The 17500-nt window shown below is 38.5% G+C and overlaps 2 protein-coding genes across 7 annotated transcripts in view; both read right to left on the bottom strand.

The window, feature by feature from the left end:
- LOC137998095 (uncharacterized) overlaps positions 1 to 16557 on the bottom strand; it is an 84744-nt gene extending 68187 nt beyond the window's left edge. For 2 of the 6 annotated variants that reach the window (XM_068844508.1, XM_068844513.1), the window contains exons 1-2: positions 14389 to 16557; positions 4202 to 4331 (exon numbers count right to left, since the gene is read on the bottom strand). The gene's annotated coding sequence lies outside the window, so the exon portion shown is untranslated. The other 4 variants (XM_068844509.1, XM_068844510.1, XM_068844511.1 and 1 more) reach the window with 4 other exon arrangements.
- On the bottom strand, positions 9521 to 10360 carry LOC137996276 (tax1-binding protein 1 homolog). The gene has a single exon (XM_068841687.1). It carries the CDS (start codon positions 10358 to 10360, stop codon positions 9521 to 9523), a length of 840 nt encoding a protein of 279 aa, XP_068697788.1.
- Positions 16558 to 17500: the final 943 nt, after the last annotated feature.

The following is a 17500-nucleotide window of genomic DNA, read 5'->3' as shown; positions in this document are numbered from 1 at the left end:
GTTAATAACAATGGAGACATGTACGACTTCTGGTGGACGAACAGAAGAAGCTAATAAGAGATAATGGCGGCGATGACGTCACGTGACCTCCTAATAAGACTAACTTCTTACTAAAATTCTTTGAGACGGTGAAATTTGATCAGGAATTTTACAGTCCTCCAACCAAGATTACAACTGCTGAGCACTACAAAGACAACATTAAAGCAACTATCGACGCTGACAACAACGCCATTCAGGAATTAACCTATTTTTTTATAAAACATTCATTTTTGTAGGAAACTGTTAAATTTAAGCGATATCCTGTCTCAACTTGAGACATTAGCTTTTCCCAATATAGGTTCAGGACAATATTTGTTTGAACTAAGTACCAGAGCTTTAATTGAGACCTGATTCCCAAATGCGTCAACTTAACTTTCTTTTTAACTTGTTACTTCAGAACGTAACGAGCACGGAATTTTGAGGTTTACCTGAAAGATATCCAACGGTAGGACACGCCTAACGACCCAATCACTGTCATCTACATCACTGCGGAACGTAAGTATAATAGTAAATGGTTTGAACCCAGAAAGTAAGATCGTCCGGGTGAGTGAAGTCCTGACACGCAAGGACTGTTTGAGATGATATTAACTGACGTTTCGACAACCTGAGCGGAAGTCATCTTTAGAGTCAAGTGATTTGTGTAACGTCACTAGATACTATAAGAACTCCGCTAGTTGATATTATTGGTCGACTGTCAGTTTAGCCTAGATATAATTGGCTGCGAAAACTAAACTATCCGTCTATAGGTATAAGGTCTCTACGTGTATCGTAGAATACGTTGGGCAGTACTGTGATAGAGTAAATCAGTGTGTTGTTTGTCTGTTGTTGATGTCGTCGATGAGTCGTTTGTAAGGTCCGCACAACGCACTACGCGCAACGAATCATGGCATCATTTGAAGTTGCAATGGCTAAAATTAGGTTCAATTTCGTGAATTTGTAAAAGAAAACAGCTATGGAGAGCAAACTTATTTTTTCCTTCCAAATGTTTCGGCTTCGTTCAGAATAGAGGCCGTAAGTAAACTGGATAATCACACACCAGTTAAGTGTGTTCAACTCGAGAACACCAATTAGAAGTTCCACAAAAATAGCCAATTTTGTAAACTGTTTGACATGTTGTCGTTCAAGTCAAAGGATGGTAACGCATCAGAGTGCACGCCTCCGTGAAATACGAACTCTCAATTGCGCAAGTACGCATTCCGAGAACTACTCGTGCTCCAGATACAGAGATAGATGTCCCAAAATGGTGGCCAAGATGTGAACTGGAATGTTATCGACCGATACCCGAGTGACTGATTTCGACAAGCGATTTGATTACTATTCGTTCTCTTTCGTTCAACGCAAAAATTAAGAAAAGGACAATTTTAGTGTCTTCCCAGTCTTCAACCGTTTAATCCAGTTTAAAAAAAGAAGCAAACGTGACATTTAAAACTCAGAACTTTGCTGTAATACCATATGCATTTGGATCTCGGCTAAACTATGAAATTTCTCTCAGGTTATCACCCATGTAACGAAGTCACTTGCCCATATTATTACGGAGTGTGCAAGGCGATGCAACTAGTCATTCGTGTGTCTGCATTCCATATGCTACAAATGAATCTGAGTCCCTCCGCGACAACAACGGATTTACTCATCAAAGTATCTGCCAAAGTACAAATACAAAGTCTGTAAAGACAAGTGTTGCCATTTGAAGATGGTTCATGCAGTAACAGAAAACGTCAAAAGAATTTAAATCACACCAGTATGCCAAACTGAATACTTTCCAGTTTCTGTCCCTTCCTCATTCGGACCTTCGCTAGAAATTGGTTACAATATCATGATTGGGCCAGGAATCGATTTTTGCATTAATTAATCACTCATTTTTGAAGATCATTACATATAAAGAAATAGAAACTTCAAAATAACTGGTCTATTTTTCCTTGCATTAGAAACATTTAAAATCTCAACGCTCTCCCATGTTTTTGATTTCGAACGTTTGTCATTCAGAGGGTCGCGTTACGCTCACTCTAGATACAGTTGACGTCAAATGCAGATTGGTTCAGTTTAAGACGAGTTTCGTGTCCACCCGTGAATTAGTTTACGTACTGACATCCATCAATTACTTCAACTACACCGGAAGCTTAACACACGATGCTGCGGTGGCCTGGGTCGAGAATGTCAAATTCACATTGTTTGACATGTGTACACTAAAGGCGGGAATAAACGACCGCCTAACACCTGATGGCGGGCTCACATTCGTTGACTACTTGGCTTTCCAAGAAGCACCGATAAAAACAGTAGCTGGACTAACAACCATGACAGAATGGTGGGACGGAACCAATTGCAAAAGCGTATCATTCTTGGTTAGCTACACGAAAGAGCTACGACAGCCTGCTTTCTCCCTATAAACATTACCTTTATTAAAAAAAAAAACTTTTACCCCTATCCTTTACCGTTTTTCAAAATTCTTCTTTCATAAAAGCTTTGCTTCTACGCCTTACGTACTGGTAACAGCCGGACACGCACGACTTGACCAAAAGCACGATGCGGCCTCAGTGTGGGTGGAAGACATTCAATTAAACCAATTTAAGGTGTGTTAACGCGAGATGCAGAACTTCGATGGACAAGACAAGAAAATCAGAGTGGTAAGTAATGCTGTCTTTCATCCTGCTCGCTAAATTAGGTCTAACTGAAACACGAAACTTAGAAACTGAACATCACCAAAACTACGATAAATATACGATCATTCGTACAGGTAGCTTCGTAAAGCAGCTCCACTTTCTAAGTTCATCCCACAATTAGAAGGTTTCTAATTGTGATCCCTTTTCACCCTGTATTTACTTGTCTGATATAAATATTAGTTCATTTGCGGATGATCCCGACACCTTTTCTTTACCTTGCAGAATTGGTTTGGGTATAAAGATTTGCCAGATAATCTTCTTTCGCGACAACACAAATTCGCATTCCTCAATGACTAAAAGCCCCGTCTTCAAGATCACAACGCTTCAAGTTGATCTTGGTAAAACGTTTCATATTTGCTCCCTATTTGTCCAAGAAGAAGGGAATGGTTCTAGATGGGTTACTGCGATAATGGACCGATGGAAATACGTGGAAAACGCATATGGACACAAATGGAGCCCACGTGGTAAGAATCGAGTTAAAAATCATGAATTTTCTATATCATATTTGGACAATCCTTCTAACGACTTCACCAGTAAGCATTTTCAATACATTTATTTCAATAGACATGTACAAATTGGAGTACATTTAGTGCCAAGTCCCACACTATGCTTCAGAGGACCAATTTACAATACTGTCCTCAGTTATATAAATGTTGAACAATTTAAGAGTGGATCAAAATATTGAGAAATGCCTCTGTGTTCATTACCCGCAAAAAGCTTGCATAACTATTATGGAGCTGAACAGTAAGTTTTTATGCAGAAAATATTCCAGCACTAACGTATTAAAGTAAGGGCCAAAGGGCCAAACGTCCTCCAACTAAAAAGATGGAAAGTCGGACTATTTACACGTTTGTAAAAACGCAGTACAGTCATTCATCGTAAGAAACCCCTAGCACTGTTTCCATCAAGAAATTAAAAACTCCTTTCCTAGCAAGCGATAGAATAATGTCTCGCCAAAGTTAATCGACTGCTAACTTGTGACCAATTCATCAAAAAATATGGCGTAAACTTCAATAAAAACAAGTTCCATTTCAATAAACCCTGTTCTCACTGACCATAAATTTAGTACCGAATAAAAACGTCTCTCCTCTCCTTATGACGCTTTAGTTCATCCATTTGATTGTTTACGTCAAATCACCCTAAATTTGGTAAATACACGAAACATTTGTCATACTAATCAATATTGTCGATTCAACATTGAAGGAATTTCGCAGGGACGAAAGGGCGTGAAGTCAAGCTAGACCATTACAATCTACAAGTCATGGGCATAGCCAGGACTTTTCAAAGGGGTTGTCACACTCTGTCAAAGAGAGGGTACTCGCGTTTTCGCAACCTGAATATTGTAAGTTGTTTGAGTAAAAAACGGCTTACAAAGAGGGGGGGGAACCCCAGAGCCCCCCCGTCGCCAGATGTAATCTCCAAATAGAGTGCGACACTGATTAATAGACAACTATTTTCGCATTAACAAATTTTCTGATTGTACCTCATAGAAATATTTTCTTTACCTGATGCAGGTGTTTCTTTTAAGACACAATTGCTAAGAAAGCATATTTTATCATCATTCAGCATTAATTCTCGTCTAATCCCCGAGGTTACTGAATAGCTCAAGAATGGAAGTCTGAACCAAGGATTGCTCTGAAAAAAAAAAAAAGAAAAAAAAAGACGTTTTCAAATTGTTCTTCCGTAAACAGACAAAGCCTTGAACTCAATAAACATAAACTCTATCTACCAAATATGTTCTTTACAGTTGAAACCATTGCTCATTAAATCTCGTTATCCCTTTATACTTTCAACAAGTCAACCGGAATGTTCACAATACTCTATGAAGGCAACTGAACAAGGCCTCTTGCCAACTGGGAGGCCTTCCAAGGGGGCTTCTGATGTCGCTTTGTCGCTCATTTTCCAGCCCACGTGTCGCCTATTTGGCTAGAGACAAATGTCGCTGTCGTTTTTTCGCTGCAATACAATTGTCGCTCTCGCTTTTTCGCTAGAATACAAATTTTGGCTAAACGTGCTTAATTTTGGCGTCCTGTAATTTTGTTTAATTTAAAGATCAACCACTACTTTGATGACCATTACTGAGAAAGCTAGAGATAGACTTTTGAACGGTTTTAGTGATCTTAGCGACCGTAACGGGCTTAGCCACAGGAGCCTCATTATGGCACCAACATGTGCTTTTCTGGAAGAGAAACACAGGGGCCCCCAACTTTAATTTTCGGAAAATATCTGTTCGGAAGACGATTTGAGATCTAGAATTTCCGGAACATTTGTTGTAAAATTTCTTGCTTGCCTGCCTCTCCTAGGATATTCGAACACCTGAAAATGGTATAATTGCCCATTTTTAACGGACTTTTACCCTAAAAAGGTCACCTAGAATTTTCGGGAGCCTTTTTTCTGGCTGAAATTTTCGAAAAGGTAAGTTTTGATCCCTATAATTTTCGGATCATTACTAGACTTTCAGCTAGGAAATCCGAACAGATGAAAAATTGTTAGGGGATAAAAATATGCGTATATCTACCGTTTAAATACTAAAATACATGTAACAATGCTATTTTAACTGGTTTTGAAGTATATTCTCGTTGGGTGCTCCTGGAAACAGTTTTTTTTTTCCAATACACAACATTTATTAACAAAAGTTACTATACTTACAATACTAACAGTACAATGACTACAGTACTTTCCAAACAGTATTAATTTACAACATAAAAAGCAATGCGAAATAGAAAGAAAAAATAAAATACAAAACAAAAGTTGCAAGTACTTACAATCGCTATAATATTGCACAGTATACAATACAAACAAAAAGTGCAAAGGTTACTGAATACAACCAAAATTAAAATGTGGTACATTGACGGAAACCACTCTTATGTACAATCAACAAAAATGTGTGTAAAGTTCTGCCATTTAGAAAAGAAAAGTTTTTGTTGTCCCGAGGTAACTGCTATGTATTTTTCTAGTTCTATCTTATCCTGCACTAATCTTTTGAAATCAATAAGAGATGATTTATCGTTATTTAGTGCATTAACATAAAGAAAATACTTTCCGAGTATTATGAGATGATTGAGAGCTAAACATGGTGGACTCAATTGGCGAATAATTCCATGTATAACTTCGTGGGGGGACAGATCTAACTGAAGGTTGCATAATTGCAAAATCCAATTTTGAAATTTAGACCAAAAGATTGACGCTTGCGCACATTCAACAAACAGGTGTGTAACAGTTTGATGTATTGCGGGGCAGAATGGACAGTGCGGAGACGAAACTTTTTCCAGTTTGTACAATAATGAGTTAGTAAATAAGATGTGGTGAATGATTTTGTATTGGAACATAACTAGTTTTGTTTCTTTTGTAGCCTTAAAAGGTAAAAGGTAAATCTTAGAAAAATCGTCACGCTGAAAGTTATAATGTTCAAGCCTTTTTTTGGCGGTGGGACTGGGTAATTTTTGCCGGGTGAGAAGTTCTTGATATAAGGTCTTACAGGAGAGGGGTCTACTTGAAGTACATGTGGTTAATGCAGGTGTTGGGTTGCTTTCATTTTTGAACAAACATTTTTTTCCATTCACTCGGTATGGCCGATAAAGGCTGCGGTAGGTTTAAAAAATGACATCTTTTTATATAAAATTTGTCGGCTAGCACTCCAAACGGAAAAAAAAATAGTTTTTCGTAACGTTGAAGAGATCTTTTATCTGCTTGATGCCGTTTTGGCACCATTTAGAGTAAAAAACGGATTTTCCATTAACCTTTATAAATCTGTTGTTCCAGGTGATTTCCTGCAGCACAGCTTCCTTGTTTCCAGGAGTGCTTATCTTAATTTCTTGCCAGTAACCGATGACTTGTTTATAGAACGATGGAATGTGTTTGTAAAGATTAAGAAGTTTCGTGTCGTAATTACAATTAAACAGCTCTATTCCACCTACATTGGCTCAGAAATAGGTTGGAATATACTTCCACGGAGCATTAATTTCGGAACAAAGTCGTTTGACCCAAGTAAGTTTCAACGCTTTATCGAAGAAAGAGAAATCTTTCATGTCTAAGCCACCTTCTTTTTTACTTTTAATCAGAGTTAATCTACGAATCTTCGCCGGTTTATAGTTATCAAAAATTAGTTTGTTAACTTCGTCTGCAAAATGCTCCGGAGTTTCCAAGACGCATAGAAATATAAGCTTGGACAAAGCTAAGGTTTTAACAATGTTAATTCTACCTTGTAATGAAATGTCTCTTTGAGACCACATATTAAGGGTCTTTTTTAATGTTTCCAATTTTTCTAAGAAAATTTTTTTAACAGCTCATGACTGAGCCGAAGGTTACAAATTGCGTCATTCCGGTGACTTAGTGATCCTAGCCAAAGCATTTCAGATTTCGATTGATTTATCTTTAATCCAGAACAACTTTCGAATTTGGTCAACAATTCGAAGAGATTCGCAACCGATTGTACATCTGCCAACAGAGCGGTTGTGTCGTCCGCGTACTGAGTTAGCTTTACTTCTTGGTTAGCTTGAATCTTAATTCCCTTAATAATGTCAGAGTGTCTGATTGACTGCGCTAGAAGCTCAATAGCAATCACAAATAACATCCCTGAAAGAGGGCAACCCTGACGTACTCCTCGTTGTAAGAAAAAATGTTTTGAAGCGTGGCCGTTGTTGAGAACACAACTAGAAATGTCTTTATAAAATACTCCGACCCACTGACGTAGTTGGGGACCGAAGTTAAAGCTTGAAAGGCACTTTTGAATATAATCCCATTCGACAGAATCAAAAGCTTTTTCGAAGTCCAAAAATATGGCGATACCAGGAATTTGCCTATTCTTAGTAAATTCCATTATATCGATTATTTGACGAATGCTTTTTCCAATGAATCTACCCTTAATGTACCCTGACTGGGAAGGGTGAATTATGTGTGGTAACACTTTTTCTAGGCGTGTCGCTATTGTCATAGTGGCGACCTTATAATCCACATTTAATAATGAAACTGGGCGCCAATTTTTTAAATATTCGGTATTTTTCTTTTTCTTTGGTATCAGAGAGATTATTCCTTGTTTTTGAGAAATAGACAAATGTCCCGATTGAAATGCGTAGTTGAAACTTTCTACCGTAAAATTCTACTGATAAACCATCCGACCCTGGGGTTTTGTTATTTTCCATTTTTTTCAACACATAAGCGCACTCCTCAATAGTGATATAACCCTCAAAGGTCGCAACCATCTCCGCCGATAGCACCTTTTCGGCTTGAAAAAATTGATTGAACTCTGGGAGGTTTGGATCTTTGTTGCTCGATCTGTAAATTTTTTAGAAGAAAGTTTCCTCTTCCTTCAAACTCTCCTTTGGACTCGTTATTTTCATACCACTGTCATTAATCGAAGACGTAACGTGCTTTTTCCTATGATTTGTTTTTTTCAAGGTTAAGGAAATATTTCGAATTTTTTTCACCAAACTCATACCACCTTGCCCTGCTTCGTATGATTGTACCGCGCGTCTTAAAAGCGGAAATTTTTTCGAGCTTAGTTTTGATTTTATTCATTTCGACTTTGTCCATGTCACTGTATTTCCTCCCAAGAGATTCCTGTAATTGCCCTAATCTTATCAAAAGACGTTTTTCTTCATTGTGCGTTGCTTTTGCTTTTTGTTTGGAATATTTCATCGTAAATGCTCTTATCTCCATTTTTATCATTTCCCAATATAATCCTTTATCTTTAACGTCTTGGTATTTTCGGACTACTTGTGGTATTAAGAAGCATAGTTTTTCAACATAGGAGTTATCGGCCAAGAGAGAATTGTTGAACTTCCAAAAGCCTGGCCCACGAGGAGGACCTGGTTTGTGAAATGATAAGGATAGTGAGACGGCTGAATGATCGGAGTAAATATTTGGGAGTATCCTGGATTCATTAATAAGATGATTTAAGTGTTGTGATACTAAAAAATAATCTAATCTACATTGAATTTTCATTGATGGGTTACTCCATGTAAAACCATAAGATTGTGGATTCTTAAAACGCCATGCATCAATAAGGCTGTGTGTTTTCAGCAAAGATTGAAATTCCACAACAGCCTCCTGTGTTTCATTAACAGGTTTGCCGCCGCATTTGTCCATGCAGCTAATTGCGCAGTTTGTATCACCTGCTAAAACAATATTTTCATTTGCATACGTTTTTAGATAAGAAGTGGATATTTCCGTAAAGAATTGAGCACGATGCTTTTGTTCATTTGGAGCGTAAATATTCACGAAAACGCTCTTTTCACCATCAACAGTGACTTCAGCGATTAAGAACCTGCCATGTTTGTCAGAAATAATTTTTTCCAAGGAAACGTCAAGGCGTTGTTTGAAAAGAATCATAACCCCTCTACTATGGGAAGAACCATGACTGGAGACCATTTTGCCCCCCCATTCAGCTTCCCACATTTTTATAGTTTGAAACGATGAATACGTTTCTTGCAAAAAAATTACATCTGACTGTTGTTGATGGAGCCAGCGAAACAATTGCCTTCTTTTTCTTGATTTGTTTAGCCCTCTCACATTCAGTGTTAATAGTTTGTAATTAACCATTTAAACTTCATGTGCCAATTTTCGTGAAAAATCGAGTTTAAAATGTTTGATTTTTAACCAGAGATTTTCAGTGCACGATGATTTTTGGACAGAAATACACGATGCATGACATAACATATTAAGTACAAAAAATATTAAAAACAAACTTACCTAGAATTTGTGCGGTACTATAGACGGGATTTGAGCGTGATAATCAAACCACAATAAGAAATGGCCAGCCGGTCATGGGTAATAATTCATATTTAAAATTGCGATTGACAACTATTTGTGCCCAAATTGACTATTCAACTGCTCATTATGCGTCCATAGAGAGGTAAATTAGCTGTCTCTGGTCCCCGATAAATTTGATCATCAATGATGAGTTTGTCAACGTTGAAATAGGTTGATTTCTTCTCTTTCTTCGCTGCCTTAAGGACCGGATACAGGTTCTTCCTTATCTCGTAGATTTCTTTAGGATAGTCATCGCTTATTCCGTATTTTGAGCCCTTTGGGAGGTTTTTAATAAACGACTTGATGAAGTTTTTATCCTGATATTGGGAAACTTTTGCAATAAAAGGACGCGGTTTCTTGTTATCGGACACTCTTGTATTGATTCTATGGACTCTTTCAAAATTAATTTGCGCTTCGTCGCTGGATGGAATTTTTAGTTTACACCTCAAAAAATTTCTTAATTCTTCCTCCGTATCAGCGTTGGATTCATGACTCTTCTCTTTAACGCCGAAAAATTTAATATTATCCCTTCTGCTATGAGATTCCAGTTTAATGTGTCGACGGCAAAGCTCATCATGTTCCACGCGTAAGCGTTCTTGTTCGATACAAGAGGATTCTTCCTTTGAAGTTAAAATGTCAACTTTCTTCTTCAAGTCTTCATTCTCGGCATGAACGTATTCTAGACTTTCTTGCAAACTCTTATTTTCTTCTTCAAGATTGTTGAGGCGGCATTTATAACCTTCGAGTTCAGGAACTAATTGGAGTATTGTGGACAATTTCTCCTCAATAGCGGTGAGCCTTTCCAAGATGGTGGAGTCAGCCTCATCGTCCGTTTGGGAACTTCCTTCTCGGGTGCGCTTGATTGCTGGTCTTGCACCTCCTTCGTTTCGCACTTTCGTTGGCTTTCCAGGCATTTTAGTATCTCAGTTCTTTACAAGTAACTTACTTAAATAACCATGCTTTACGGCCTTAGAAGGTTGTTTTAGTACGGAGCAGCTTTCGATGCAACCGCCATCATCAACGACTCGTCCCAGGGAAAAATTTGTTTACATGAAACAGTGATGCTGTTATTTTCAAGTAATATTTCTTTGCTTACACTAGGTTCTACCAGAAACTCATCTGGAAACAGTTAAAGGGGCTAGGTCACCCTATTTTAGGCATTTTCAGCACTGATCGAATGGTCATAGAATTAACTAAAATATCAAAATAACTGTTCAAAACTATAGAAGAACTCTAACAAAACACAGGGAAGCCAAGAAGGGACATGGATGGATAAAACTGGAGAGGATTGAAATGGATTGAATTTGGGTAAATTTGAAAAACGTCGGCCCACCTTTTTTCAAATTTATATCAGTCTATATCAAAATGTCATTTACTATGCTTAAAAATCATTCTCAGTTGTTATGTCGCCGTGATTTTGCAAATGAAAGACTCTTGTTCTGCCAATTTGACGTTTAGAGCTCATAATTAACAAAATTAAACAAAATTACCTAAAATAGCGTGACCTAGCCCCTTTAAGGACGCGTCGGCACATCCACGATTTGCTAACTACTATAATTGGTTTGTAGAACTGTTTCTGCCGCGACCTTTGGCTCTCATTCTCTTCTCGGTCTCTGACCCACACTAAAATAAAATGGCTGATAGTTTGGAAGTTATTACTGTGGCAGAGTTTGCTGACTGGTTACAGTCATTGCACATCACGCTTCCGGCATGCAAAAGAGAAAACAGTTTATTCCCCACCTTTCAAGGCCCGCCCGCCAGTATTGATCAGAAATTTTGTAAAATTCTGGGCTGTAAACCCCGGCTTACACAATTCGTAAGTAGTTTTGGGTGGGCTTATAAGAAAGCGAAGGCCGTCGAAACCCTCTTTAGTAATTATTAGTCCGTAATTACTGGTAAACAGTGTCAGACAACTTACCTTTCCTTTCTTTACCCTTGCAGCTCTTTTTGTTCTTCTTTTAGCTTTTTTTGATAATGATGTGACTGAAAACGAGCTACGGAAGTGTTTATACGGTCATCGAAATACGTAATAATCAAGCAACAATTAAGCCCTCCCATTGTTAATTATTAATTGCTGTCATTGCTGGACAGTTTAAATGCAAGCGAAGGCCGTCAAAACCCTCTTTAGTAATTATTAGTCCGTAATTACTAGTAAACAGTGTCAGACAACTTACCTTTCCTTTCTTTCCTCTCGTGGCTCTTTTTGTCCTTCTTTTTGCTTTTTTTGAGAATGCCGTGACTGCTGTGCGATTTTTTTAATGTTTTCCCATTTCACGTACTCCACGTTAGCAAAAAGCGCCAGAAAAACAGCACAGACGCGATAAAAGTCATCGAGTTACAGAGAATCATGACTGAGGTGACTACGTGTCGACTTTTGTACCAGAAAAGGAAATAAGAGTCATAGTTAGGTATCATCGAGTTGGATTTCGAGTTCGAGTTGGACTTCGAGTTGGACTTCGAGTTGGACTTCGAGTTGGACTTCGAGTTGGACTTCGAGTTGCGCTTCGAGTTAATAATTAAAACGCAAGTATATAATTGATAATAATGAATAATTATTTTTTATTATTAATGTTGAGATGTATAAGCTGGGCGAAGAACAGGAACAGGAATTCGGGGCAATATTGGGATTTTTCATTTTTTTTTTTTCATGTGGTTTAAGAAATAAAATTGCTGACACATTAAAATATAGAGCAGGGATATAGGCTTTCAACAATGTGTGGTACCTTTTGTCACATGCTTTTTCCATTTCCGGCATTCTTTAATTTATAGCCCACAATTTTATGAAAAGTAGGTCACGTGATGGTCTACCTGTTAAAATTTAAACACAAAATTGCTTTCAAAATAATACTGTAGAGAAAAAAAATATGAACACGTTATTTGCGGGAGAAATAATCTATCGAGTTTGGACTCGAGTTCGAGTTCGAGTTGAAGGTCGAGTTAGACTTCGAGTTGATAAAATTGGCAAGAGGTGAAGGGGAAGGTACCTCGTTACGTAACGCAACACAACGGCCCTAATAATAACTTTATCCTACACAGAATTCAAAAGGTTGACACTTATTTGCATTGAAGCTGTGTACCGAATGATTATAAAATACATATAAATAAATAAGTATAAAGGCGAGATATATATATATATATATATAACTCTTAACTTAGCCGGTATTTGTATTGTAAGGATGATAGAAACTTTGATCGCGTGTGTTTCAATTTTAAAGAGATAAGGATGTATTTTGACAAGTTAATTGCCTTCAGTTAATTGCTTTTGAACGTAGGGTGCGCCATGTGGTTTAGGAGATAAGATATGACATGTACTTATCAAATGCGAATAATAGATATCTTATACCTTTAAAATGCCAAAACAGGAAAGAGTTGTTGTGAGTTGAAATGTATGTACGGTGTGAGCAAACGTTGATTATTGTTGGGAATAAAGAAGGATATACAGTCCAAGTTTCGAGTGTTTAATTTTGAGTGTGGATATTCCCCAACATATATGGGCCACGACCTCAAATATGGACAATTTGTTATTATTCATTCGCAGTGACAAAAGGTACCACACATTGTTGAAAACCTATATCCCTGCTCTATATTTTAATGTGTCAGCAATTTTATTACTTAAACTACATGAAAAAAAAAAATGAAAAATCCCAATATTGCCCCGAATTCCTGTTCTTCGCCCAGCTTATACATCTCTTTGCTTATTAACATTAATAATAAATAATAATTATACATTATTATCAATTGTATACTTGCGTTTTAATTATTAACTCGAAGTGCAACTCAAAGTCTAACTCGAAGTCCAACTCGAAGTCCAACTCGAAGTCCAACTCGAACTCGAACTCGAATCCAAACTCGATGGTTCGGGATTCCCTTATGGGGACGAGTCATAGGACGCTCACCGCCTCACCGCATAACAAGTGCGTCAAGTGTTGAATGATGGTTTGTTTATATACTGTATCTTAATTTGCACAAGTATACACGTAGCAACACCAAGAGAAGAGAAGATTTAGAGTCATGCTGGCCTGCTCGGTCATGTTGCTGTCAAAATAACAGACTAAAAAGATATCGCTTTGTCGAAGTTAAAAATGGATTGTCGCTGTCGCAAATTGTGGCTTTTTTTCCGTCAGCACGTATATAAAACTTCAAGAGGATTCGATAAAGCCTTACCACGACTTGGCATCAACAAAACCACGTATTTTGCAAGTTCCTTGCTACGATCCAATTCAGTTTGTTTTCAACAAAGCTACCGGGCCATTAACTGGCTTGAAGTCGACGAGAAAGAAAGCTTATCTAGCCTCGACGGTAAACTACTATTCAAATTCAACAGCTAGTTTTAATTTAATTAGACTAGCTATGTGTGGAGATATAAATCCAAACCCCGGACCAAGTGCTAAAACCAAATGTACAACATGTGATAGAACGATTGCAACGAACCACCGAAACGTGCAATGTCAAACACATGTAAATTTCGCTATCACGTCAAGTGCGCTGGCGTGTCTGTGAATAATTACCTCCAATTGCAGCTCAGACGCAGTTGTTGGATCTGTACAATGTGTCTCTTGAATGCTCTTCCCAGAGATCTAAGCTTCAACTCCACGATCGATTTTTCACAAGACCGAAACGACTCGACACACTCAATTAGTTCTGAGGAAGACCCTTTGTGCATAATGTCAAACATGAGACAAACACGTCACAACCAAGATTTGCTTATACACTTGAACATAAACAGCATTCAGAACAAGTTCGACGAGCTAAAGGAAATTAACAAAGCGCTAAAAGCCAGCCTATTGATACTGACTGCGACAAAGATCGACTGTTCATACCCCAACAACCAGTTCAAGTTAACAGGCTATCCTAGGCAAACCAGGCTTATCGAAGGATAATTAGCTTTCGAGCTTTTTTTTATTAGCGTTTGATTCTGACATTTAACGTTACATTTGCTTACCTCTGGATTGTTCGCCACAGTACACTGTTTGGAAAATACGTCCAACTAACACCGCCTAATGTCCTTGGCTTTTTGGGGCAACAATCTTTTTAACAAAAAAGGCGTGAAAGTACAAAGTCCTATATTGCCAGGACCTCGTAGCGCGAGTTATGCTTTGAGGTATCGCACAGACAAATTAATTCTCGGTTTTCAGCTGACGTCATAACCTTATGAAACCCTGGTTTCGTTGCGTCCGTTTAAGCAAGGGAAGGAAATCGCGGGCAAGATTGTTGTTGTTTGTGGCCAAGGTGACTCGGAAGTTTGACACTCGGCGTCGACCTTATCTGTATCAGTTTCCAGTTGGATTTCTTTTAATACCTTCGCTAACTGCTATGGCCCACCAGATGAGAAGAAAAGGCCTCCTCATTCCCTTTGTTTCGATGATTTCCCTCTTCTTCTGTCAAAGTACTTGGTCGATTAGAATCTCAGTCCTTCACCTTGAGAAGGTGAGAAGCTTTTTTCCTTCGAAATTCGTCCGATTTCCTTCAAACTCAGTCAATTTGGGCGCTCCATCCCTCGCATTCGCCTGTCGAATTTCAGCGAAATCGAATAAAACGCCTCCGAGTTAGACATTTGCTAACCTGAGTATCACAAACGCCTGATACTCAGGTTAAATTCACCTCATTAAATATTCAAAACCGGAGCACCTCATTTGCATCGGGCATACTTAATGAGATGAATTTTCGAAGATAAATTTCTCCGTGACGTTGTGGTTTAATCGGTCGAAATTGAGCACACTTGTTCGAGGGGTTCAAGCGCTTCGGTGGTGTGAATTGGGAAGACATCGGTGGAAACCCGGCCGAGAAACGCTTTATCGAAAAAAAGCCAACTTTCGACAAATTCTGACTCGCTCGCCTTTTACCCTAAAACCCTGAACCAACGCGTGCTAAATCGCTGCGAAAGCTTTACAGGATAAAACACAACTGTTCACAGCAAAAGCCGTTACTGGCAATCACCGCAAAAGCTTTAATTGCTAAACCTGTAAAGACAATTTCAGCAAAATAAGTCCAACCCCACACTTAAAGTTAAAATCTAACATTAAACCGTGAGTCAATCGCTGCGAAAGCTTTTAAATTGTCCTTTGTTCGTTGTATCTGTCCCAGAGTAAGGCAGGCTTCCCAGAAACAAAGTCTTTCGATTTCGTGTCGTCTCGGCTTATCTGTGAAATCCACGCGTTTCGGCGATCTTCTGTTAGCTGTTTTTAACTTTCACCGTTCTTATCAACAACGATAGGTATACGGAATAGACTAATACCTTCCTTGTTTCCAGATTTTACTCCACAGCCAGGTATTATACAGAGAACCATCGCACTACAACTCACTCACATCTCTCTCTACGCGTCTCTGTTTACGATTCGAGGGGCTCCACAATGGCGGTTAACGACGGTTGTCAAGGACTAAGGTCACGTGGGTGAAAACCAAGAATACTCTCTTGCTGATGGAAATCTTGAGACATCGAAGTTCGGTGTGACGGCAGGCGTTAACATGTGTGAAATCTGGTTGCCAGGACAACTCAGGACGTTTTTTACCAGCCAGAGCCATTGTTAGAGAATATCTTCCCAGCAAGGAAAAGACGTTTTAAAAATTCCGAGGGAGTTAAATATAAAACGTTTGACTTCCCAGCCAGCTCGATTTTTGCTTGCAGAGCGGTTTTTTTGTCGAGCGGCTCCGTTGTGTACTCCTGTACGCTGATTAATCACTACAAACGTTATCCCAATCTTGCTGTGACATCTTGGATAGCGGCCAAGACATACAAAACCTGCAAACAAAACATCTAACAGCTCAAAAATTATATAAGATTCATGCTACAGTCCTGGTAATAAGTCTTCCCAAAACCTTCGATTATTTTGATAAGCGGTGTAGGTGCTGATGTCGAAAACCGTGGGGATTGTCAATAAAGAAATTTACAGAACTGTGGATTGTTCTGCAGATCCATGTCGAGAAGAATTGAGGAATTTTTCATGCTTTAATTGACCAGTGTAACTCACACTAAAAGTGTGACATTTCTCTGAACTTTTCTGGAAACGTCTGTCTGCGACAGTCCAATTCACAATTTGCAACATACACTGTTTGTTTAACACGACAAAAAACGTTTTTTGTTAGATGCAAGTGCACCCTTCTACAATGAAGGTTCTTCGGGAATATATTTCCTTCATTTATCTCTTCGTTTCGCTCATTTACTTACATTAATGCCTAATTATTGAGGGTAGCCAGAAGTGCACAGAGACATCTCCGTGATAATTCGTCTTCGTTAGTCTTCATTCAAGGGATCGTTTAGCCATCACAAGCGTATGTCTTACAGATCTTCCTCTCCTGTATGTGACAACGGGGTTATTTTAACTCATTATTCCCCAGAACAGCTGTTAATTCTCCATTGAGTGTTGGGCAGTGATTCGATCAAACCAGGAACCAGGAGTAAATGTAATTATGTAGCACACTGACAATGGAACAAGCAAGCAATTTGCGGCTACCACTCGCTGAGCGACCTGAAAAAGCATTCTTTAAACACGGTCACAGCGTTTTAAAATTGAAACCAACCCTTTGTCTCAATCATAGACTGTGTATTCAAACAAACAAAACCTTTCCTTCCGAGGTTATTTTGGATGCGAGATGTTTTTTGAAGTGTACTCTGGCCAGTTTCATTGCAGACAGTTTTAATTAATTTTCATTTTCCGACGGCAAAATCAATCAAAGCGGTACCCTGGGAGAACACGAATTTTTGCACTTGATTTTTTGCCAAGAAAATTCAGCAAACAGCTGGCGAGCGTGAGAAGCGCTGACGACGAAAATAAAAGTATAAGCTCTTTCGTACTCTACTTCCAAAAACACAAACAAGATTTTTGTGTTTTTTGAAATTACTTTTTTTTTCGAGGGGAAGTAGGTAGGGGTGCATGCTGTGAATATTATCAGACCTTATCACATGCGTTTCGCATGCAATAAGAACAGAACTTATCCTCATGTTCAAAGATACAGTTGAGCATACTCAGACGATCGAGCCAAAATGCAGTATTCACCTGAGCATGTTCAAATAAATATCAAGGAAGAAATAAACACCATCCCTGGCAAACGAGTAA

The sequence above is a fragment of the Montipora foliosa genome, chromosome 3, assembly GCF_036669935.1.
Source record: "Montipora foliosa isolate CH-2021 chromosome 3, ASM3666993v2, whole genome shotgun sequence".
NCBI classification, from domain to species: domain Eukaryota; kingdom Metazoa; phylum Cnidaria; class Anthozoa; order Scleractinia; family Acroporidae; genus Montipora; species Montipora foliosa.
The sequence above is the reverse complement of the archived record's forward strand: the minus strand, read 5'-3'. Positions and strand labels throughout refer to the sequence as shown.

Excerpts from the sequence above, each read along its gene's own strand:
- LOC137996276 (XM_068841687.1), bottom strand. The coding sequence starts at position 10,360 with ATGCCTGGAAAGCCAACGAAAGTGCGAAACGAAGGAGGTGCAAGACCA.